At 37.0% G+C, this 26782-nt stretch overlaps 1 protein-coding gene across 1 annotated transcript in view; it reads right to left on the reverse strand.

Moving 5' to 3' along the window:
* LOC145999682 (retinoid-inducible serine carboxypeptidase-like) overlaps positions 1-26029 on the reverse strand; it is a 75723-nt gene extending 49694 nt beyond the window's left edge. Inside the window, exons 1-3 of the mRNA XM_083136891.1 lie at positions 25648-26029; positions 17251-17477; positions 5441-5671 (exon numbers count right to left, since the gene is read on the reverse strand). Coding sequence (XP_082993017.1) covers positions 5441-5671; positions 17251-17477; positions 25648-25708 — 519 coding nt within the window. The 5' untranslated portion in view covers positions 25709-26029. The remainder of the gene's footprint in view (positions 1-5440; positions 5672-17250; positions 17478-25647) is intronic.
* Positions 26030-26782: the final 753 nt, after the last annotated feature.

Genomic DNA, 26782 nt, shown 5'->3' on the forward strand with positions numbered 1-26782 from the left:
AACAGTGAGCATCGTAAAGTTAATCGCAGCGTGGAAGAAGAATATTTTCCTGTGATTCGCGAGTGTACGGTGTGCAAAAAAGGGACAAGTTTCGAGTCATATTGCATGATGGCGGTTGATGTAAGTGGCCGTTTCGTCCGTGACAGTTTATGATTGGTTCTCAGAAGCAACAATCTCTGAATTTCAAATATTTATGTAAATTTTTAAAAATGAGCAATTGTTAATTTCTTGACTTACATGTCACAATTCATAGTTCTTTGTTTCAAACGGTGATTATTCAAACTTGTTACCAATTCTGTAATGAAGAAGGAAAAGTCGAGGCCAAGACTTATTTATTTTGTAAGTATCCTTGAGTGTCTTGTATCAGAGTACTGAATAGATTATTAATGTTAGCAAAGAACAATTTTGGGTACTCTTGTTTATTCCGATTACAATTAATATAACTGTTCTAAATCTTTATCCATGTCTTTGTAGTTCTGCTTTACTTCATATAACGATGGTTTATCTTTCAGTTCATTCTTAGATTTTTAAGTAGCGTTCGTGTGTTTCCTGAACTCGACTACTGGCTAGTACTATAGGTGAGAAAAATCACCCCTACTGCGCTGGATGCCTGATACTTTGACCCGAGGAAACAGAGTGTGGATTTTTCATTCTAAAAGAACGGCCATCCACACTCCCGGCGTCGTTATATAATGTTATGGATTTGCAACACTCAGGAAGTTATTTTCTATTATTTCTTGTCCAACAAATACCGCTGATACGCATCCCACGTGACTGACGGTGCATACTCAAATTCCGCCAGAATGGCACTGTTTTTCTTACATTACATTACAAAGTGAAAAATCGTGGGAAATGGTCTTTGAACTTTTATACGTGGTTTTGTTAATTTCCTCTACTTTTTCTAAAAAAAAATTCAAATATATATATATATACTCTTCCATGACTAACATAAAATTTATAAGAGGCACATTCAGGACACTCAAACTAGCAGTTACCAGCACATTTCTTCCATTAACGCATTTACACACTCCATATGTGTCATAATATTTGGCCAGTAATACATTTTAATTATTATTTTCTTTTTCCTTATCTTTTCTTTCAATTTCAATCATATTGCACATTAGTGTCGCCACCTTGAATGGAATACTGTTGTCATATTCAGGAACTGCAGAATTTAAGCTTTACAACGATATATAACACGATAGGGTTCCATAAACATGAAAAATCAATGCAAGTTTCACAAAATTATCAAATGACCCTGTACGGTTGCATGTTGGTTGTCGAAATTATTCCGTGCATAATACGCACCACAGTTTTTGGGGTCAAAAATTTGGAAAAAAATGCTCATTATACATAAGTAAATATGGTAACCAAGAGACATAAAAACTAGACTTCATCTCCCCTTTGAGGACGAGAGCCTGCCAAGCACCTTTCCATTGGGTGGTGTCAACCCATCAAATCTCATCATCACTGTATTCTGACTTTCAAGACCAGAGTCTGCTATTACTGCATTCAAGTAGGCCCTCCATTGTCCTCATGATGCTGGGTCACCACTGAAAATTTTGGAGCTCCCACCGGGGATTGAACCTGGGTCTGCTCGCAACAAGTGAGTATGCTAATCACGTGGTTTTGTGGTTGCTCAGCTAAGAGGTCTAAGGTGTGGAAACCATGAGAAGGCCAGAAATCAAGTTGGTAACTTAGCGGTAGAGCAATGTCATGGAATGCCAAAGACCCAGTTCAATCATAGACATCGAAGTTCATTTGTAGCTGTGTGGGAGACATTCTCAAGTTCTTGCTTTAACCACTGATTATTAAACCATAAATATCCATACTTATTACAATGAAATTGTTTATGTGTAACATTACAGATAAAGCAGTTAGAAACACTTTACTTGTTCAAGACTTAATTAATTCTACATTAATACATATACAACTTTACTTTCAAATATACGAGGGGATACACAAAAAAACAGAATAACGCTGCGCTGGGCGGAGCTTCCGTAGTACGAATTTTTCCCACCAGGCAAGCATCGAGCAACTCGTTGTGAGTTCAGTGCACCCAGTGGCTTTGCTGGGGAAGGTTGTCTCTGGTCACGGTGATTTTTTTCGTAAAAGCAGTTTCGCTCCCACCTCGTTTTTTTGTGATGGCCGATGTAAGAGAACAGCGTGCGGCTGTGAAATTTTGTTTCCTGCTCGGAAAAAATGGAGCAGAAACGGTTGTGATGTCGAACACAGCTTACAAGGACAGCGCTATGGGGAAAACTCAAGTGTACGAGTGGTTTTCTCGCTTCAAGAAAGGTGACATGTCGATTGATGACAAACCCCGTTCTGGACGTCCGTCAACTTCCAGAACGGACGAAAATGTCGATAAAATTCATGAACTTGTGCTCGAAGACTGATGACGGACCATTGAAGAGCTGGGGAAGTTATCTGGACTACGTTGGAGCTCGGTTCAGCGAATTTTAACGAAAGATTTGGGAATGAGAAGGGTCGCTGCGAAATTTGTGCCTCGGAATCTGAGTGACCAGCAAAGAAAGTGTCGAGTGGAAACATGCAGTGCTTTGAAAGAAGAGCTCCGAAGCAACCCAGACTTTATTTCCAAGGTCATTACTGGTGACGAGACATGGTGAGACTTCGACTTCTTCCTTTTCTTTTTTTTTTCCCCCGAATGAAGAGGGACATGAAGGGACAGCGATTTGACGACGTAGAAGAGGTGAAGAAAAAACTAGGAAGGAGCTGTCAGCCATCACAACAGATGAGTTTAAAAAATGTTTCCAAGAATGGAATCACAGATTGGACAAATGTATTAAGTGTCATGGAGAGTACTTTGAAGGTGATAAGGTTTTGTAAAAAAAAAATATTAATAATTTTAAAAAAAACACTGCTTTTAAAAAAAAATTCCCGTCTCTTTTGGGTACACCATTGTATAGTTATAAACTCTTATCATCCTGAAGAAAATTGATAATAAATTTGTAATGAAATTGAACCAAGAATTAACACTAGTGATGCGAGCCAGTTTCAAAAAATACATTCAAAATTTGCATTTAAAAATACTGAAAAGTACAAGGTGCGGCAGAAAGGAGTCCCATATTTCACAAGGTCACTAACCATGCTGACATAGGTATCCCTCGGGTAGGCGATAAGGTTTGCCACTAGGCACCATGCCTAGGTCAGGTGAACAACGCAGATACGTAATCGAAGCATATTTCAAAAATGCCGAATCCATGACCGCAACACAAAGAGCATTTCGTTCACACTTCCTTCTAAATCCAAATGCAGCCGTTCCAGCTCTGAAAACGATACTGAAATGGATTGCAAATTTAAGAACAACTGGATCTCCATTACCGAGAAACCCAGCTGGCCATGCAAGGAGCATTAGAACGCCTGAAAACATCGCTGCCCCTGTGATTTCTTTTTGTGGGGCTACCTCAAAGCTCAGATCTACAAATATCAGCCTCAAACTCTCAAACAACTTAAGGAGGCGATAAGAGAAGAAATTGCCGCTATTCCTCTCGATATGCTGGAGAGAGTGATTCAGAACTTCAAGGAACAACTTCGGGTGTGTACGAAGGCCACTATTTATATTTTGAGCGTTGGCAACACTGATTGAAGTTAGGTGCGATTTGACGTTTGCACGGAATCATCTGGCATTATTGACCATAACGTACTTCAAATGTTTTGTCAATAGCTTGATTTGTGTTGTTTATGTTGCCTTGGAGATTGCGCGACAACAATAAAATGGAATTAACTCGTGAACATTTTCGAGCGATGATTTTTTACGATTTTCGACGTGGATTATCAAGACAAGAGTGCATCGATCAACTTACTTCCACATTTGGCGATGAAGCCCCATCCTTTGCCACTGTGAAACGCTGGTATAATGAATTTAATTGTGGCTGCCATTCGCTCACCGACAGGATTCGCGAAGGTCGTCCAAAATCAGTTGTTGTTCAAGAAAACATTGATGCTGTGCAAAACCTAATACTGCAAGATCGTCAATTGGTGCAAACAAATGCTCAATAAATACAATCGTGTTGCTTCAAAAGACGTATATAAGATTGTAACAGGTGACGAATCATGGATATATGCATATGAGCCGGAATGTAAACAGCAGTCGACTGTATGGGTGTTTCAAGATGAACCCAATCCAACAAAAGTTGTTCGCGCTCGAAGCACATTGAAACAAATGGTCGCCTGTTTTTTCGGGAAAACTGGTCATGTGGCAACTGTGCCTTTTTTGGAACGTAGAACGGTCAACTCTGAATGGTACACAACAATTTGTTTGCCAGAGGTCTTCGGTCAAATATGGAAAACAAACAAAGGCCGTCGGATCATTCTTCATCAAGACAATGCCAGCTGTCACACATCTCGTCAAACAACCGACTTTATGAACAGTCCAAAAATCGAATTGAGGGGTCATCTGCCGTACAGTCCAGATTTGGCACCCAATGACTTCTTCTTGTTCCCGAATGTCAAGAATAAATTGCGTGGACGATTTTCGTCGGCGGAAGATGCCGTTGATGCGTTCAAAAACCATATTATGGAGGTGTCTCAAGAAGATTGGAAAAACTGCTTTGACAAATGGTTCGAACGAATGCAAAAGTGTATTGACCATAAAAGAGAATACTTCAAAAAACAATAAAGCAGTTTTCAATGCCAAATTCCTGTTTTTTCATTGTTAGGCTCAAAATATAAATAGTGACCCTCGTATAGCCCACGGCAGCCAACATTTACACGATATAATTTTTAAAACCTAAGGAAATGAAACCTTATTACATGTACTATTCAGAAATAAAAGTGTTTTTTTGTACATTTTACCATTTCTATTTTATTCACCTTTCAAATTTGGGACTCCATTCTGCCACACCCGGTAGTCGACAGATGTCCTGGTCAAAAACATGAAATCAATGTGGTTGGAAAAAATTGGCACAGCATATATTAGATTAGGAAGTCAGATAGATTGAGCACTGGTAGATGTGACTAGCCTGAAGATGTTGAGCTCTTCAACTTCTATTCTCGCCTTGTGAGTATGCCTAGATTTTAGTTATATTTTGAATGACATAATAGTATAAAAATTGAATGAATGAATGCCTCTCTCTCTATATATATATATGTGTGTGTGTGTGTGTGTGCATGAGAGAGAGAGGGGGGGGAAAAGAGAGTGAGTCTAAGGGATCTTTCAGACCAAAGCGACATGTGTCACTTAAGCAATGGGCCATACAAAATAAATGCAATCTTTTGTACCAGAGTTACATGATAAGCTTTGCTTGTCCCTTGCATGTCATTCAGACTGGGTAATTTCTTATAGTGTGCATCATGTTATCCCAGTCAGTCTGACATGCATACACACTGAATGCCTTTCTACAGGCTGGATTGAGCCCATTTAGCCTGCTGCTTGTCATTCGGTCTGAAATGTGCCCATCAATGAACTACAACTCACCTTATACAAAGCACGAGCAAACTGCACAGCCATTTTTCCACCATACGATTCAGAAAACACATAAAATGGAACATATTTAAATTCAGGAACTTTATTCAAGAATGCTTTCATAAATTCCACCAAATCACTTGCGATAGCACTGTTATTCCTTGCCAAGAGAGAGGAATTTTTAACGTAACTGAAGCCAGTACCAACTGGATTGTCCACAAACAAAACATTCACATGATGAACCTGGAAGGAAATATAAGTATTTAATTTGTGTAAATGTCATTTATACAGAAAAGTCAGATGTATATATCAATTTTACAATTACAACACCATTAAGCCTTGTTTACATGATATGAAAAACTCAATATGTTGACCAAGGCAGAAAAATTATTTTATGCATTGTTTCCTTCTCTTCTATTGCTTTCTCCAACCCTTCTGTGTCATGTTGATTGCCACCATGTGTTTTTCCTCAGCAGCATTCTTCAATCAGCAATAATTGAGTAATCATGCTATTCTGTTCTTGTCTCTGCTTCCTTATCTTGTATACTATTTGTTTCATTGCTTATCTTCATTAACCTTTTGCATTCATCTGTCTTTTCCCTTTCCTTCATTTCTTTCTCCCTCTGTTTAATAGCACACTGTTCATCGTAACATTGATTGTAATGAACATGAGCTGCTCTTGTTAGCTGTAAGGGAGAATTCAACTGAAGAGGCATGCTGCAAGAAACAGGTGTCACTTGTTGTAAGCAAACACTCAGTAATCAATTGAACCTTTCGAACTGAATAGACACGACAAGCTGCGCATGTCTCATGTCACTTGCATGTCTCTCGGACTGTGCCGTTTTCTCAATACCATGCATCATGTAGCCTCAGTTTGTTGTTCGTGAATGCTTCACTCCAACGAGATATATTTAGACTCTAGAAGATAGCCCAACCGGAGGCCTCACAACATGTTTGAACCTCTAATTTGTTGATATAATAAAGTATCGATATGTACAATGTTTTAAGATTCAAATACAATGTTCATTTTGTTTTATCAAGTTTCTTGATGCAGTTATCGGCTGTAATTTGCCTTCAACATTCTGTACAGAGGCCGTGATTTGGCCATTTAGGGTGCGACTGATTATATTTTAAAAAGCCAGCACATGGAGGCACTTTAGTCCAAAATAGATCAGTCAACGTGGTAAAGTACTCTTGTGCATTGTTTCTCAACCGCCGAGTCCTCGCATCAACTATACTGAAGTGCGAAAGGTTCTGATGAAATTGGTTGACATATAACACAATCCTAAATATCATATTTGAGTTGTCAGTTTTGGAATTTTAAGTCCAATTTATGCAGAAATAGACTAATCAGTACTGGACCTACAGTTTAAAGTGGGACCCGTGCCACTATGTGCCTCCACTGGGAATCGAAGCCGGGATCACATAATTACAAGGAAACGACGTTACCGTTTCATCACTCATATTCCTATATTTGTCAACAACAAGATGAGGAAGTGTGTATTACTCAATACTGAATACAAAATAAATATGTAAAATAGGATAAAAAAAAATTCAAACTTACGTGAGTAAGTATATGTTAATCCGGACGATGTTTTGGAGGTAAATACTTCCTCCTTCTTCAGGTCTAACTAGAAATCTAGACACCGGACATGTTGTCACGTGAAATAGTGTTAAATAGGAATATGGTTGAAGGAATCGGTAAAAACACATAAAAATCCTAGTTATTAAAATCGTAAAAATCCCCATCCAGGTAAGACATTCTAAAAAATACTCATATTCAAAACTAACAGACTAAAAACCAGGTGCCCACATGGCAGCCGAGGAACTCCCGTCCAGCAGTAAGGTGAAGCGCATGGGTAATGGTCTAAACGTGCAGAGTTGGAGATTACCTCCTCCCCCACGGGACTGATTCCCTTCCTGTGCATATATATGCGGCTTCATATATGCTCCGGTCCAAATTATTACTACTTTTCCTAATAACTTCCCTTTTTATAATTCTATGCTTGCTCTCAATTATGTGTTCCGCGAGGCCAGTTTTTGGAACCCCTTCTCTGATATCTTTATCATGCTCACCTCATCGGATTCGCATGCTCCTTCTGGTTTGTCCTTGTATTTATCAACAATTTTACATGTAATCCAACTACGTATTATTACTCTTTTTGATTATGCCAGAATGTACTTATCAATATTTTATGTCATGGGTACATGTTAATTCATGCATAAAATCTTAAATACTGGAAAAGTATTTACAAAGAAAATTCTTGGGGTAAGGGCATTGACTTAAAAAATAATAATAATACCGGGACATAGTTTTACGAAGAACCATTTCTCTAGCATTTAGGTCTTTGCTCTATCCAGGCTGGAAAGTATAGACCTAGTGTATACAGTTTGAGGTCAGTGCATATTATTTCTCAGTTTTCTCATGCACAACATGCTTCTCCCGAGTTTCAATAACTTGCAAATTTTACAATGTGATTTACATTAACAATGTCTCTTGTTACATTTTTTTAGGGTGACTAATAAACTGATTAATGCAATTATACCGGTGTCATCATGCGAAATGAGCAAAGAAACAAGTGGTGCTTGTCGCATACAGCTTGTCTCTTTGGTATGAAACTCCCGTGTTGTGTGTTGCTTGTCTCTTCAGTGTGAATTCTCCCTACGAGCTTCTCTGTGAAATTAACAAGTTATACCTTGTTTGCATATACAATTTCATGAACACAAAATTCCAACTTTTCCAGGTTTTCCAGACCAGGAACCAAAATTTTCCAGACTGGAGCCATTAGGGCAATTCATATATACAAAGTCAGCCTCCCCAATGGCTCAGTGGTAGCGTCGTCGCCTTATAATCAAGGGGTCCCGGGTTCGATTCCTGGTGGAGGCACATAGTGGTTTGGATCCCACTTTAAACTGTAGGTCCAGTCCCGATTAACCTTACTGTGCATAAAGTGGACTTAAAACAACAAATCAATCCAATATATACAAAGTTACTATATATTAGCTAGCATCACATTTATAATCCTACTTAATCAAGTTTCTTACAATATTGACTTCACATGTAAAAGTGATAATGAGAGGATTGACCTAAGGTTAGCAAAGAATTATCTTTATAAAAAAAACATAATGATAGCATAAATAATACATAATTATCGTGAAAAATTAGTGATAACATCTGTATTAATTCTAATATCTACCAAACACAACCCAACAATTTCAACAAGAAAGTGGGAAATTCCAATAGTCACTTACTGTAGTAAATTTCTATATGAAAATATTTCAAAACATGATCTTTCCTAGAGTAATTAATGTACAATTTCTACTGTAACTACTTAGTATATCAAATTAAAGTATGGTGTGTCCACAACAACTTAAAAATTTATTGTTTGTCCTTTGTTTTCTTTGTTCAAAAACCTTTTAGTGCACTCCACAAAAATGTTGATCTTTCCAGAAAAAATTCAATGACATTTCAATGGATTTTTCAGACTGGTAGACCTCCTGAGTAAGTATATACATCCTTTAGCATGACACAAATTAAAAGTCTTACCACAGGCCCACTGCCATTCAGTTCATTTCTGGTGCAGGACAAAATTCAATCTCATTTTTCTTTCTCGATTGGAAGAACACAATGATAGAACTTTCTCAGTCAAAAGAGGAATGACGGTAGTATATCCAAAAATTAGAAAAATCGATTGGTTTTTCTATTAGTTGTTCAAACTTGAAATTTGAACCTTTGAACAGTGTTCAATTTGGACTAATTTGAATCTGAATTAAAATTCTTCCCGGCCTCCTATGGGAGGTAGTAACCGGGCGGGTCGCAGGTGGCGGATAGCGAACAGCCATCAGATATGGTGGTTAGCTGCGAATAAGGCAATGCCAAAGAAGCAGTCCCGGACCGAGGCGGCAGTGCTAACAGGGTCTGGGGGCTTGGTTTGTGGCAGGACCATCCTCATTAAAACCCAGAAAAGCCCATTGACAGCACTGTGACATGGCGAGGAAGTGCCGCCATTAAATAAGCACTGTCCCTGCTGCCTTGCAGGGAGGGGAGGGATCCCCAAAGGCTAAGGGAAGGATACCCTGACAGAAAACTAAGGGTGGGGCAAACTCAAAAGGCATGGTAAAGCCAACTGCCCTAGGGGAGTAAACCCTAAATAAATCCAGCCTGCGTTGGGCCAATCCCCCACGCAAGGGTATTAATGGATTCAGAGAAAAACCAGGAGCCTCGGAATGGACAGATCAACTCAACAACGACCGGACTGGAAAAGGAAAACGAGAATGGGAATGTGGAACATTAAAACTATATTAGGAAAAGAAGTTGAATTAGTACAGGAAATGAAGATACGTAAGATAGACGTAATGGGAATTAGTGAAGTAAGAAAGAAAGGAAATGGCATACAAAGGCTTGAGGAGGGATATACCTTGAGATATTCAGGTGTTGGACAGGGAAGAAGAGCAAAAGAAGGGGTAGGAATTGTAACAAGTCAGCAATATGAAACAAAGGTAAGTGGCTGGAAACCAGTTAACTCAAGAATAATTGTAGTTAAATTTGATATAGAATATAAAATATCATATATGAAGTATATGCACCAACAGAAGATGCCTCTGTGCTTGATAAGGAAGAATTTTATGTACACCTCCAAAGGACAGTAGATAAAGAAGTAATGAGGGACGGTATGTAATGATAGTGGGAGACTTAAATGCAAGAACAGGTAAAGATAAGATGGTAGCCCATGGAAGTATGGGAAGCTACGGGTGAGAGAAGACATTGAATGAGAATGGCAAAAGATTACTGGAGTTTTGTGTAGAAAATCAGTTGCTTCTTGGAAACTCCTTCTTCCCACATAAGGAGGCACATAAAATAACCTTCCAGGCTGAAGGAAGAAATGCTAAAAGCATAATAGACTACATAATATACACCAGTAGTATTAGGAGAAACATAATGGATGTTAAAGTTATAAGAGGTGCTGAACTGGGTACAGACCATGGATTACTAATAGTGGACACACGCTTCACGAGACCACCAAAGCCCAGAATGAAAAAATACCAAACAATTAAGATAAATGAGTTACAGAAAAAAGAGAAGAAGGAAGCGTATAAAGAACAGGTAACAGCCAGACTGACAGAAGGACCAGATGTAGAACAACTAGAGATAGAAGAAATATGGAAGAGAATTAAAAAGGCACTCATAAAAGCTGCAGAAGAAGTATGCGGAAAGAAAATAGTAGATACAAGAAAAAAAGAAAACATCTTGGTGGAATGAAGAAGTGAAACAAAAAGTAAAAAACAAAAAGGAAGCATGGAAAAAATATATTATGTCTCAGACAGAAAAAGATAGAAGGAAATACATTGAAAAAAGAATTGAAGTCAAGGAAATAGTGAAGGAAGCTAAAATAACATCCTGGGAAAAATTTGGAAATATGGTTGAAGAGAAAGCTAGAGAAAAGAATACAAGACAATTTTGGAAAGTTGTAAAGAACTTGAGAGGAAAATATGGAAAAACAATAAGAACCATTAAAGATGGAGATAAATTGATCACAGAAAAAAAGGATGTGTATGGCGGAAACACTATGGTGAAAAATTCCAGAAAGAAAATAATAACCCAGAGGAGGTGGGGGTGATATATGGACCATACATGGAGGTACAAGACTCAGATATAGAAGGGGAAATAAAGGAAGATGAATTACAAATAGCAATAGAACTGATGAAGACAGGAAAAGCAGCAGGATCAGATGGAATAAATCCAGAATTAATAAAATATGGAGGTATGGAAGTAGTTAAGAATTTAACCAAGATGTTTCAAAGAATATGGAAGAACAAAATACCAAATGAATGGAGGAAAAATATCATTATCCCACTACATAAGAAGGGCAATAGCTATGACTGTAATAACTACAGAGCAACATGCCTCTCATCAGTCGCTTATAAATTATACACAAGGATACTAGAAAGACGTCTCAGAAAAGTGGTGGAGGAAGATATGGAGGAGGAGCAGGCAGCATTCCGCCCTAAAAGGCAAACACAAGATCATATATATACTATAAGAACGATTATGGAAAAAAGAATTGCCAAGAACAAGGACACATATCTAGCTTTTATAGACCTAAAAGCTGCTTTTGATTCAGTCCCTAGGCAATACGTATGAGAAGCATTGGAGGCAAAGAAAGTACCAGTAAGATTATTGAATGCAATAAAAATTGTATATAATAATCCTGTAGGAACAATTAAGAGTAGATGGGGAACACTCAGGTGAATTTGACATTGAGAAAGGCATAAAACAAGGAGACAGCCTCAGTCCAATCCTATTTAATGTCTTTTTAGACGAAATTGCTAAAATATGCAAACGACGAACACACAGAACGAAAATAGGTATGTGGAGATTAAGGCCAGTATATATCCAAGCACTATTATATGCCGATGATATCGTACTGTTATCAGATACACCTGAGAGACTTCAGCAAGCAGTGGAAGAATGGTATGAAGAACTTAAAAGGAAAGGCATGAAGATTAATATAGAAAAGAGTAAGATCATGCGGGTCACTAAAGAGGACAAGGAAAATGAAGCCCTGAATATAATATGCGAAGGGAAACAACTAGAGAAAGTAGAAACATATGAATACTTAGGAACTATCATAAGTAGCAGTGGGAAAATTGATCAAGAGATAATGAATAGGACAAAGAAGGCAGCATCAGCATATTATCAAATGAGTAATACTTTGGTGGGAAAAAGAGAGATCAGTACAAAAACAAAAATGCAACTCTACAACTCAATTGTAGTTCCCATCATGGGCTATGGCACAGAAAGCTTAGCACTCCAAGATAAACATCTAAGTAAATTTCAAGCAATAGAGATGACATATCTTAAAAGAACAGTGGGGAAAACTCGAAGAGACAGAATAAGAAATGAAAGAATAAGAGAAGAGGTAAAACAAAAGAAGACAATGACTGAAGTAGTAGAGGAATGCCAGCTGAAGTGGTATGGACATGTAAATAGAATGAATGAAGATAGGAAAGCCAAGCAAGTGATGGAGATGAGGGTAGAGTAGAAAGAGGCAGGCCAAGAAATACATGGGAAGATAGAATAGAAAAGATAGGATTAAAATATGGAAAAACTAAGAACGAAATGAGAAGAATGAGTAGAGACCGGACGGAGTGGATGAGATGGACAGAACGAGGTACCTGACGCTTAACGGCATAAGGGAATGGAAGAGAAGAAGAAGAATTAAAATTTTTTGGGTGTGTCAGCACTGAGGCTATTTTGCAACCGTCACACTATACGGGGTCCAGCCCCTTATCATAACTAAAATAAAAGTGTGTCTGATAACTAAAATTTCCTTACCATGGTTAAAAGCTGAGGCTAAAAAGGGCGCTCAGCACAAATAAGGACAAAACACAGGACGACACAGAATTATACTGGGCATGGGGCCAGTCGCCAGAGCCTCGTTAGTCTGCAGTCCAGGGTGCAATTTGGACTAAGTTACAAGTATTGATCATATCATAATATTCTACTGTCTTTTCTCTTTGAATGACCCACATACATAAATGCATTGATGAATATCACTTTCAGTAGAATAGGTGCATGGTTTTAATGTGTAATGATAATATAACGGTGTAACAGCCCATGAGGGCTGCTGCCTGCCTACCGACTGCCGCCCTCACTCTCACCAGAGGTAGGAGATCATCTAACCAGTTAGGAGGTGACGTGTGGTCAGCATGACAAACACCCAGTCTTGGTTCTATGACTAGGTTATGCTACTCATTCGTAACTCTCCATTTTCCTCATGATGGTGGGTTGCCACCCACCCCATGCACAGGCCAAAAGCTCAGGAGAAAAGTTATTATGCTTCCCCCAGGTGACCCAAACCTGCATGCATCCCGTAGCCAGAGCCCAAAGCTTGCACCTTAGACTGCACAGCCATTGTTTAATGTGTAATATGTCAGAATGCAGTTTCTTTTACAACTGGAATAAATGTTGTTTCATTCTTCATTTGATTATTAATTTTAAGGCTTTGGATGTTGTTTTTTGTTTTTTTTTTAAATTTCAAAACACAAGGAATAGTGCGAGAATTTGTCTTCTTAAATTGCATCAATTTCTTACAATTTAAAGAATTTTACATGGTTCCTTCTTTACATGGGATATGTAAATCTACCAGGTGATCCGTTTGGGTATGGATAAAATAAAATAGATGTGAAATTATTTTGGTCAAATGTAATTACCTGAAACATTGTATAAAAAAGTCTGGAAAGTGGGAGTTTTTATTTTTATACACTACTAAGAGTTTGGTACAGTTTTCACTTTTCTACATGGCCTCCATTGCTAACTCTGCACAACTCATAACAATGATTCAATTCATTCCACGTCTGGTGTAACATCTTTGGAGTAATTCTGTCGAAAGCATGAGTGATTTTGAGTTTCAAATCATCAATGTCTGTGGGTTTCTGTGAATTGCCAATACACTACAGCAAAACTCCCATGTTTCACGCACGAAAACACCAACACGAAAATTTTCCTACTTTAACATTTACGCTTCTATTAATGTTTTATTTTATCCATACCCAAATGGATAACCCTGTATATGTACTACATGATGGGTGTCTTGCAAACTGTCAGATTGGTAAATTTAATTCAAGATTAATGGAAGGTTTCCGAAATTGTGTAAGCCCTCCTCGATGGCACAGTGGTAGCGTCATCACCTTGTAACCAAGGGGTCCCAGGTTCAATACCCGATGGAGGCACATCGTGGTTCGGATCCCACTTTAAACTGTAGGTCCAGTCCTGTTTAGCCTTACTGTGCATAAAGTGTGCTTAAAACACCAACCAACCAACCGAAATTATGTAGTTTGTTTTATTAATATCTACAGCTTAAAAATGAGTTTGTGAGACAAGAGGCTTCAAGGTAGCCAAGATTGAGTATACTGTTGTACCTTTGTTGCAGACTGTTTCTGAACTTCATTTTTTCAATTCATCTGTACGTGCAGACCATTTTCTAAACATGTCATGTGCTCCCCATACTCTTCGCAAGTCTGATGATGAATTTCATTTGGCTCCAAATTCGTAGTAATCAAAAACTGGGTTATGGTCATAATTTTACTCTTGGTACACCTTTCAATTTTCTCTCTATTTATAATGGATATTTTAAGTTGCTTTTTTACCTCTTAGGTTAACTGCGATGATAAAGCTTAATGAATTGGGTGATTGGAAAAACAATGCATCCATGCCTGATTATGGTTTGAACCTGGGAACTCTTTTGTTGTAAACATGGTTTGTATTCAGAGCAAGCAAGCAAACACACAGCCAATGCACAATTGACCTGCAAAGACATCTGTGACTTGTTCGTCCATCACTGCATAAATGTACATGCTCAATAATTGATTGATTGATTTAGTTTATTTTACTTCGCGTTTTGTGCCTCTTGGCTAATTTGCGAAGATGGGGATGGGTGATGAAATGATGAAATTGATGAATGGACATTCACAAACAACCAAGCCCGACCGGGATTCAAACCCAGGACCCTTGGCATCGCAGCACGATGTGCTAACCACTCGGTCACAGGGTTGGGCAACACATGCTCAATGAAACAGTGACATACACAGCATGAATCAAAACATGTACTTGCAACACATACTCAGGAGGGCTGATTACAGAAAAAGGTTTGACACTTAAATAGATTTGTGATTAAATGATTACTTCATGTGAAAATATGAATATTTTAAATCAAAATATGATGTACTGCTATAATAAGTTCAAATGGAAAATGTATATACTAAAACTTACAAATATTCTGAACAACTCTGAATTAACACAAGCCTTAAGTTTTGGTGGGGACTACCTACTATCTTTCTCAGAAAAACTAACCCTGCTGGAATTTTCTTTTGGTTCCAATTGAAATTTCAATTGAATTGAATTGGTTTCAATTGGAATGTATAGGATGCCTAATATAGCTATCAGAATGTATTGTTTTCAATCAGAATCTCAACTGAAACCAATTGGAAAATCAAGACAATCTCCAATTGGCGAATTGTATCCAATTGTAATTTTGTATATATTGGAGAATCAATATGTTATACATTCATTTATTGACTCAAAGCATGGGTAGTTTAATTCTTGACACCACATTTTCTGTGATTTGGAAGTTCATTGCAAAAACTTGAACTGAATTTCTTCTGAATTCTAATGCATAGTACTGAAGTCAGATTTATATTAATAAATTGAGAACTCTTTCTTAAGAACAAACTCAACCTTAAAACAGCTAGTAGTGGGAATAAATGTTCATATTAGTTCTTGTTTATTGTAATATGGAATTTCCGTGGTTATTCTTATATGTGTATGTAATGCAATTGGAAAACTGAGCAATCTTTTGATCCACTAAGTCGATCCCCTGTTTTGTTTGTTTCTTACATTATCAAGTATTGTGGGTTAGATTCTTTGTTTAACCTAATTTTTTGCTGTTTTTGCATGTATACAGGAAGAACAATATGTCAATTTATGACTGAAGCAGCATGTTTTTTTGATTTTCTATAAATGTGTTAAACACAATGAAGCTACAGAGTTAAAAACGTGTTCATATATTTGAAAAAGTTTGGTATGTGAAAGCTTTTTTCTAAGTTACAAATTCCACATGCTTTACCAGAGATCTCATTTAGTTATTTTATATGATTTCTTTACAATAAAGTAAAGAAAAGTACTCCACTGTGCTTTGCACCATGCCATGAAGGCGTATAGGGAGTGTGGGGTTAGGGCCCAACACTTTCTTGATCTCGGCCAAGCTGGGGGTGATGTGATCAGCACCATGCTTCTGGCTGCCTTTACCCCCCAGAGTTTCCTCTAGGTACCCACCTTTAAGATGCTGGGTGGGTGCCGGAGCCGCTTGAACAGGTTGAAAAAGTCCCGGTTCTCCACCGCCGGGGATCGAACCCGGGTCTCTCACATGGTAGTCAGACGTCCTAACGACTGAGCTACCGCGGCTTCTATTACATTTACAGTTGTATAGATAATAATTTTTCATAAGCAATATACTGAAAACAATAAAATGCTTCCAATAGAAACCAATAGTGTGTCTAAAATATAAATAGTGGAACCAATTAGAAAAATCTCCAGCTGGGAAAAATACCAATTTAACCCTTGCTAAACCTGGCACAATTAACCATAATGAAAACGATAACTTTGTTTACATATTTCCAATCCAGGGCCTTGTACAGTGGCTGTAATTACAAAATAGTAGCAATTGTTTAATTTCACTATCTCTGACTACTGTGAACTCCACATGATTCTTACAACGTAATGTGACAAGATTCGCTTCAAATAAGACTGAAGTGTTGATAACAGATTGACCAAGTCACAACATGTACCTTTCTTTATTTTTGGTAATTGTAATTTTTGAATCTACGTAGGTCCCATTTCGTGATATGATCATGGGGTTCTGTTTTTATACATTTAAAACACATATCTTATAATCTATTTTAAGCCATTTTTAACCATGTTTCGAACTTTTTATTTAAACACCCATCCCTGAAGAAGGATCGACTTCAATCTGAACATTAGTACTACCAATAAAACAAGATATATGTTGCAATATTGTCTTGATTGTTTTTTCAAGAAAGGAACAATGCTGCCAGCAGCCCTTTAGCTGTTACTTAGTTTACTGTAGATGTTATTTATTTTTTTATAACCAAATCTCATATATTCATATCAAATTAAGAGAATCAACATGTTTCTAAAATTATTGAAACTGACAAACTTTATGGTGCTGAGTTCAACTTTTAAAGAAAACAAGAGTGAATGAAATTATTGAGTAGAAAACACTGCCTGCTCATTAATGACGTACCCAACTGCTGTTCCGAGGCTTTTGGTTAACATCTAATGGTCCAATTTCCATAAAGTTGCCAAAACCTGTAGAAGAAGCTCCTGGTCCTCCTTGCAGCCACAGAACAAGGGGTTTTGAGGTATAATTTGTGGTGTTGGTTGCGTAATACAACCACCAGAACATCTGAGCTCCTGGACGAACACTAACGTAGCCCCATGTTTCCTTGCCAGGTTCATATTGCTTCACACCTGCAAAATGAAATCCACACTATTGCATCAATTCATCTCATGTTTCTAAATTGGCTAAAAATACAGAAATAAATATAAAATACTCTTCATAAAAGGGGAATCTTCAGTTAATTAATAACATGCAGCATTTTAAGAAGTGTTTTGAGTGCACTTGTGAGTAAAAAAAAAGTGTGCCCCTGTGCTTTGCACCATGACATGAAGGCAAATAGTGGGTGTGGATTTAGAACCCCACACATTCTTGATCTCGGACGGAGGTGAGGGTGTTGTGATCAGCAGCATGCCCCTGGATGCATTTACCCCCAGTCTCTTCCAGGTACCCACTTTATACGGTGCAGGAGCGCTTGAACAGGTGGAAAAAATCCTGCTTCTTCCCTGCTGGGAAACAAACCTGGGTCTTCACATGGTAGTCAGATGCCCTAACGACTGAGCTACCGTGACTGTACTTGTGAGTGAAGAATCAAATATGTTGAACACTCAGTGAAGCCTTTAAGGAGACATGATAAACAGCACCTACCTAAAAACTTATCAAAAGCTTGATAAAAATATCACATAGGAAAAATGAAATCATAGGTTCTTGGTAAAAAAAAAAAAAAAAAGTTAAACATAGATCACTGCACTGCTGACTGAAATTTCTCCTTCAGAGGTATCATCTTTTTTAAATTGTTAAAAGTCCTCGTTAATCACAGATAGGCTTATTGTATTGGACCTACAGTTTAAAGTGGGATCCTGACCACTATGTGCCTCCTCCAGGCATTGAACCCAAGACACTTTTATTACAAGGCAACAACATTACCACTATGCTATCAGGGATGCACTCAAACTTACTCCTGCTTACACAGTCCTACAAACGTCATTTTCTAAAACCATAGCGTACCTCTCATTTTCGAGTTACGCTTTAGCCTTGTAGCAGGCAGGAAACATTAAAGAATGTGTTAAATTCAGCATAATGCAATTTCCAGTTATTGCAGAGGTAAAGTGGAGTGAGACTGAGAAAAGTAGGAGGAGCCTAGGTGGAGAGCATGCAAGTTGAAATCTTGAATAAGACAGTCGGTTTCAGTTTGGAAAGAGAGGCGGTTGTGAGTTTGAAAGGGAGTCGAGCGGGAGTCTGAGAGAAAAAGACAGGTTTAGTTTGGAAGACAGTCGATCCTTAGAAGAGAAGTACAGAGGAGTTAAGACACAGATTTAAGAGACTAACAACAGTGTGTGTGTGAGAATTAACTTTGAGACTCTTACTGATCATCTCTTCGAGAATGAGACAGGTAATATGCTTTTCTCTCATATGCCAACATTGCCAATGCAGTCTTAGGTCATGTTAACCTGAACATGTGTGAGTTGCCATTCATTTAAAAGGTTGCGTAGATTAAGTTTATCTAGGTACTTCCATAGATGAAGGAGTGCTTATAAGCTTGCATAACCCCAATGGTAAGATCCCGAACATGTAAGGTCCTTTACAAACTGTAGACACAGTGTAGTGGCCTGTAAAGTTCTTTACGAAACTGAAAGCCCAAATGGTGAATTTTATTACATCCTTTCACAAGCCTATTTTTTTTTAGTGCCCTCAAAAAGGCTCATATAAGGAACACAATGACAAACAGGAAGCCCTAGGAAGGAAGTCTGCCTGCAGAAAGACAATTTGTAAACACTTTTTTATCCTTTAGTAGAATGCCTGAACTTAAAGAAGGACATTGACATACTGACATGAAAACTAGGCAGACTTGAAACAGATGCAGAAATGAGTTCTGTTGCTTTACTTTGATGGAGTGAAGTAGATTAGCAATGTCACATTTAAAACCACAATTAGCATTTTTTGCAGATTGGACATTAGCTACAAACATTCTAGAAGAATGTAATTTTAGTGGTTAGAAATTGAATTCCTGTATTTTCAGTGCTCACAATAAGGTAATAAAATCTGGAGTCATTTGACTCCCATACTATAATATTTGTATGTCAGATCTAATTTTTGAGAGTCATAATTCCTGTAGCATCGTAATCAAGCAAAAGCATAACATTTTTGAATGTGTAATGTCTAATTAATTTCCTTCAATACAGGCCCGTAGCCAGAATTGGTCACCAGGGGGGGGGGTCACAGGTTATCAGGGGAGGGGGGTAATAAACCAAGTTAATTTTTCTACAGTTTAACCCTGTTGAATTAAGGTAAATTATGCGTGTAAATGTAAATTATAAAATTTAGAGATATTTAAAAAAAACTAGTATTTGTATACCTTCTAAAACATCTCTTGAAGTGTTAATTAGCTGGTCGTGAAACCATCCCTTAATGCACACTACATATTATTTTCAATTACCCAATTATTTATATCATACAAGTAAAAAATTAATAGGGGCATGCATATTTTGATTTGGATGAAAACACGAAATGTGAAATAACACATTCTAATGTTAATTTTTAATGTTTCTGAAAGGTGTGAGGTCCATTTTACTACCCTGTTTTGTTATGAAATGATGCGAAATGAACTGCAAAATTCAAAAAATTTAGTTTATTTATAGATGAGACACTTTCTGAAGTTTGAATTATCCTGTGAGTTATGCAATTCACAGAAAATTTATTAATTCTGCTGTAAATATTTGACAAGCAAGAATGGACCCCTTTATACAGGAATAAACTTAATACTCTGGTAACTACATAAATGTGCATTAGAAGGGTTATGTTTATTATTGTAATAAGTGCAGTTTTTTAATCAAATTTTGGATTATGTTCACAATTTTCAAATCAAATTTGATCTTTTGATCGGTTTTTTCACTGCCATAACACCGATTTTTTTATTATTTACCGCTTTTGAACCTGAAATTGATTCTGTTTTTGTAATGAAATTTTGCTTTCTTATTTACCAAAAATACGTGCCTCTAAAAATGAACAATATTCACTTCAATCACAGTTCTTACCGTACATTCCACCCCCAGCAGAAGCAATAAGACTTCCCTTGATTCCCAAAACTTGGGATCTATTGACATTTGGCGCAGATGTGGAAGGAATGTGGATGATAGCATCGAAGTCACAGATTTCTGTCAAACGAGAGGCTGCAACAGGGGTTGGGAAGGTACAGATAAAGAAGATACCCTATGGAAGAAATTTCTAAAGTCTAGAACTGGGATTCCTAAACATTTTCGTTTCACGGCACATTTCAAGATTTTTCTGTGGTGCCCAAGTCAGAATGTCAGTCTACCTAGCATTGCAATGCTCAATCAGTGTGGTTGGGTTGCTTCAAATTCAGAAACATCTTATGTGTAAAAAGTACTAAATATTTAGAAAAATCATATCATTTCTGTGAAAATATTGGAATATTTCGCTGCTCCCCTGTAAGCTAGCCACAGATAGGTCCGGATTAAGATGAAATTGGGCCTGTTGCTTGAAATATTCGGTGAACAATAAACACAACAACGTTATAGTTATGTTACAGTGCAAAGACTAATAGTAACTGTATAATAATTAATGCTGTGTCTAGGCGACCAAAATTTGGGCTCCAAATTTCATTCTAAGATTTATTTTAAGGTTAATATAGCAAAAGAAAAATGTTCAGCTTTCGGAAAATTCTAGTCTGTTTTCATCTGGGCTTATTTCAGGAATGGGCCTAATGCTGCAGCATCAATAGCACCCACCTTAATCCGGCCCTGATCCCCAAGGCAGTGCGGCGCACACTTTGGAACCACTGGTCTAGAGAATCTTCTAAATACTTGCTCCTACTTAGATTTCAGCTCATAAACAAGATTGAATTAATATAATAGCTGCTGTTCATGTTCTGTGAATTTATCTTTCATCAAGTTGTGAGCCAAAGAATATCTGCTGTCTGCATTTTCACTCTTCACTGCAAACAAATCAGAAAACAAAATAGTTTTATCTAATGTCAAGGGGGCTGGTGGTAGTGCCAGGGGGAGCTGGCACCCCCCCCCCCCCCCGGCCCCTGCCTGGTTACCTGCTTCCATACCTCTTCCATACCTTTCAAAGATTTTTTTAATATTTCTGTACACTAAAGGCATAAAAAGTTTAATATAGGTAATAAAATAATTCTTGAAGCTTTCCTGGCACCGAATATTGAACAGGTTTTCTGGGGCAATCAACCAGGTGATTTCCTTTCCGGAAATCATCTGGCTGATTGCCGAGAAAACCTGTTTGATATAGGTGTTTATTTTCTTTGGCACATTACCTCTTCTAGTTAGTACTATAGGCAATCAGAACATGAATGTTATGTTTCCATCACATTGCATTAAAAGTACACTCATAACACTATGAAATGCCTTTTAAAAATAAGGCAAAAAAACATGGTTTTCTAAATAGGCCTATATATAAATATCTTCAAAAGATTATAGAACATGTAGCAACCATTCAAACCTTTATTAAATAGTCCTGAACTGGTTAAATTTATCAAAAGACACTGAAATGAATTAATAGGCTTTTAAGTTTGTTTAAAACTGTTTGTACAAAATTAAATAAATCAAGAAAAAGTCATTGAATACTTAAAATCGACAATTAAAAGTTGTTGAGCAGCATTTCTAGTTACCAAAATGTGGCAGTGTGTACAACACGAAAATCCCTACAAAGATAATAATTTTGTTTCCAAAGGAAGATGTGGGGCATATTAGAAACTCGAAAGAAATGTGAAGTTGATGTATTTTCTCGATATTAACCCTTCGTACACCAAGGTGGGTTAAAAATTGTCCACACTTTGTTTCGGATAAGAATTTTTATGGATGTTTCTTTAGTATCATGTCATAACTCAGGTTTTGTGTCAAAAATAATATAAATTTTATTTTCTGTCATTCAATACTTTTAATTTCTAAAAAATAACCCAAAATTTAAAAAAAGATTTCATGGTGGACATAAAGTACCCACCCTTGGTGTAACGTGTTACCATAATGTGCATGTAAAAGAACTGAAAACAGGAAGAGGAAGATGTGTTCTTTGTTGAAAAGAAGCCAGATCGAAAAATGTACAGTTGAACAAGTTTGCAAAAACAACAATTGTATGTGGAAAATATGAAGCCTTTGTTTGTGGAAAGCATAGTGAAAAAAGTAACGTGTACCGCTCTTGCATAAGCAAGACTATTGATTCAGAGTAACCAACAATGGCTTTTAGAAAGTAATAAGACAATAATGCTTACTCTGTAGCTTCCAACAACAAAAATAATTTATGTCTGTAGTACTACATCATTACTCTTATAATTCGGGAAATATGTGAATAGAATTTCCATAATGTTAAAATATATTTTAAGAATAACACATAAAAATTGTGATATACTTAATAGAATTTCCATAATGTTAAAATATATTGTAAGAATAACAAATAAAAAAGGTGATATACTTAATACCTGCTCTGTTCGTAGCCTTCAGTTGTCTTAGTTTATAGTTACTACAAAATAGAGAAGAATATTAAATTTTCTGGGACAGAAAATAATGATTTATGTGGTGGACATTTTTTTAACCCTCCCTTGGTGTGCGGTGTTACGCGTAACCCCTTGGTGTACGTAGGGTTAAAAGTCTAAATGTAATGGGAGAAACCAGAAAAACAATGTAAAGACAACAAAATAATTTCATGAAAATCTCATTTCCACTTGTTTGTTTTACGGTTGTTTGTTGAATATATTTTATCAAATTACTCTTGGCTATAAAAATATATGTTATTCTTTGTTGTGTAATTGCGATTAAAAAAATACAGATGAGAATGTTTCACAAGTCCTTTAATTTCTCTCAAATCACAAACATGTGTTACACTTTCCATGTTGGCTTCTTTTCACCACAGAATAAAAATAAATTATATTCTGTATATTGATGCTTCTTTTTGATAATCGATTTCAATAGCATGTATTCTAATTGGTCGACAGTCAGTCACAAAGGCTTTAATCAGAACCATGCTGATTTAGAAATTCTTGGATGGTAACCATGAATGCGAGAAGCCGCATGAAATGCACTCTGATGTAATTTCTTTCAAACATATCATTCAACGATTTGTTTGTGATTCATTTGATTGTATACGAACATCTTAAAGTCTACTTTACACACAGATAGGCTAATTGAGACTAGACCTACAGTTTAAAGTGGGATCCGAGTTACTATGTTCCTCCACCATGTATTGAAAGCAGACCCAAGGAGACTAATATGCTATCAAGAACATAAATTGGTACTAGTTTATTAACCTTCGGGCAGATTTCTTCATTTCTACAGAAGAAACTACTTACCGTAATAAGTTCCTGTAGTATTCTAACACCGGGAAGGTGTTTTGTATGAAATTCAGTTAAGTCGTTGTATGAAATTCAGGTAAGTTTTTAGTATCCTGGAAACGGATTTCTTCAAATTTAAAAGTTTGGTGCTCATTTCGGGGCAGGTGACTCCAGCCAATTTCTAACATGCCTTTAACAGGGAGTCTATAGAGAAAGCTGGGGAGCCGGAGCGGATGCGGGGCCACGTTAGCGGTTGGGGGCGGTAGGTCAATTACCCCAGGGGCGAAGCCCAGAATCAGTGGGAAATTTGGATTCAAAAATTTCAAACGAAAATAATTTTTTAGTTTAAATTTCCCACCGATTCCGGAATGGATAGCCCCAAGAACCATTCACGGGATGTTCCGCAAAACAGATAGGTAAGTACGAATGTCAAAAATTGACGAAACTAAGGAGTTATAGGTGTCCGAAGGATAGTAAACGGTAACACTTTACTATACCGGAGACAGATTTCTTCAAATTTACAGGAGAAAGTACTTACGCGAATCATTTTCTGTAGCGTTGTTGATGTTCGGGCATGTAGTTTTGATCCATTTTAATGCGAATGCATGTGGTTTTCTACGAAAATATATTTCCGACGTGCTGCCGCCATTTGCTTTCTGCACGAGAGCACAATACACTCTCGTATTGTCCGTATATGCTAAATTGAACGAAAGGAATGCTAATGGAACCTAACCTAACCTAGTAGGTATACCTCATCCTCGTGATGGTTCGTGGGACTATTGTGAATTTTTGGGCTAATGTCAATGGTTTTTGGGGCTACCCGTGGATGGTTTGTGGGAAATAAGGAACAACAGTAAGTACTCGTTAATGTAAGAAATAGACATTATTTTCGTTAGAAATTCATTATTTCTCCTAAAGAAATGTTCTGCAATGCACAATAGTATGTTAGCAATGTAAAAATTGCGAAATAAATCATTGATAGGTGTCTCCGGTATAGTAAAGTAGTACCTAGTAAACTGTTACTGCCTAACCTAACCTTGCCAGAAATGGTTCCTGGAGCTATGGTTTTTGGGGCTATCTGTCAATGGTTTGTGGGGCTACCCATGAATTTTTACACGTGTCTGCGGCATTTTAACAACAGATTCGTGATTAGAAGGCCAAATTTAGTTAGTATACCAAATATTAACGTAATTAGATACATTCTCTATATTCTTCATTCATACCGAATTTGAAAAAATCATAAAACAATCGGAACCATTACCCATAAAAAACATATAGGCTACATGTATAAACAAAGGGAAGTTAGTGAAATATTATGGCAATCAAACTTAGCACGCTCATAGGACCATAATTATAATTCTAAGATCACAAAACCTGACCCACCAAACCTACTCATGTTAATATTAAGAAGGAAATGTGTAAATCGATCTACACAAAAACACAGCAAACTAACAAAAAAAACTATTATGTGCATACAAGATGAAATAAAATGTGTCTCACATAGAAAGCATAAGTGTATCATCATGATACAGTAATTATACAATCGGAGCCTCAACTCTTGATCATGAAAGGAATGAATGCTATCAATACTAATGATCAACAGCAGTTTTTTTTTTCTTCAAGAATGTTTTCTGCATGCATGTCTGTCCTTGTTTTCTTCTCATCGTATCATTTTTTATGTTGGGTTGAGTTGTTTTGGGTTCACTTTATAGACAGTAAGGCTGATCGGGACTGCACCTACAACTTAAAATGGGTTCTGAACCACTATGTGCCTCGACCGGGTATTGAACCTAAGACCTCTTGTTCTGACATCATTAGTTAGCAAGGCTTTCAAAAAGATCGAAATATGTACATTAAAAAGAAAAAAGTAGAAATGTTCGAGGGTATACGGTCGGAGAGCATTTTATTTTAACCAGCATGAATCTATATCCTCCCACAAGGGATACGTCCGAGAAATATACAATAAACAAATTTAACAAAATCAGTTTTCAGTTACGTACCTTCCACCTTAGTTGTAATGAGCTGCCAACAAAAAATATATAATATCATGTGGAACTTCATTTTGCAACGATCTAACAAAAGATATAGGTGTGAACTTGCAAATATATATCGCTAAATTACACTCGATGAGAATCTTTCACTAGAATTCGTGCAAGTCTGCAAAACCTTAAGTTAACTTCACTGCACTTCCTTGTAAAATACAAACTTCTTTAAAACGATCCGCCGCGAATATTATTGCATTTTTATGTCTGTTTTGCCGTGAATAAACATAAAAAAAATGAACATCAGAGTTGTCAGAGTAAAGGAAACGTCTCCGTTATCAGTTACGAAACATACAACCAAGATACAATTTCCTTGTCAGCTGATTGGGAAAAAGAGGGATATTTCAAGATAGTCATGGGAATTGAGGGAAATAAACGAAACCAGAGTGCCAACTTCTTGTCCTAGCGATAAAAATTTACCGATATGCCATCTGGTGGGACTTTCAAGAACTACTGTAGGATACGTTGTGTTGAAGTCGTTTAAATCATAGGGAATATGCGAAAGAGTAAGGTTACAACTTCAATATTCACACATCTTTCGAAGGATAATATGACACATTTTTTCACTAACTACAATCAAAGTTATCCTTATTTATGTCACTAAAACTTATGTTTATTTTACATTTGAGTTGCACTGCCATCTAGTGTACGCTGCATGAAATAAAAGCTTTGGTGCCTTATTCACACTGGAATTCATTCCACTGTATTTCAGTTTTATTTCATTTTGTCACTATTGTTCATGTTTAATAAGTATCTCTATTGTTATATTAAATGGGTGTGTCTATTGTTTTATTTTTTAAAAATGCATCCTTATCACATGCATCAGGCTTACATCGAGCTTGCCATGTCAAGCTAAAAGGAAGCTATCGCAAGCTTGCCCCAAGCTTATGTGCTATCTGGGTGTTACCATAGAATAGTTATTACAACCTCTGAACCAGTAGACGTAAAAATACAGTCCTTAAGAACACGTAGGATGGAGATAGAAACCAACGAAAATAGTCATGGACAATTTGCTGAGCAATACTTATGGATCCCACTGTACAATGTCCTTTTTTAGTGAGGATAGCCTGGTCATGAAATCATGAATATTAGC

The sequence above is a fragment of the Lepisma saccharinum genome, chromosome 15 (assembly GCF_977018435.1).
Source record: "Lepisma saccharinum chromosome 15, izLepSacc3.1, whole genome shotgun sequence".
Taxonomy (NCBI): domain Eukaryota; kingdom Metazoa; phylum Arthropoda; class Insecta; order Zygentoma; family Lepismatidae; genus Lepisma; species Lepisma saccharinum.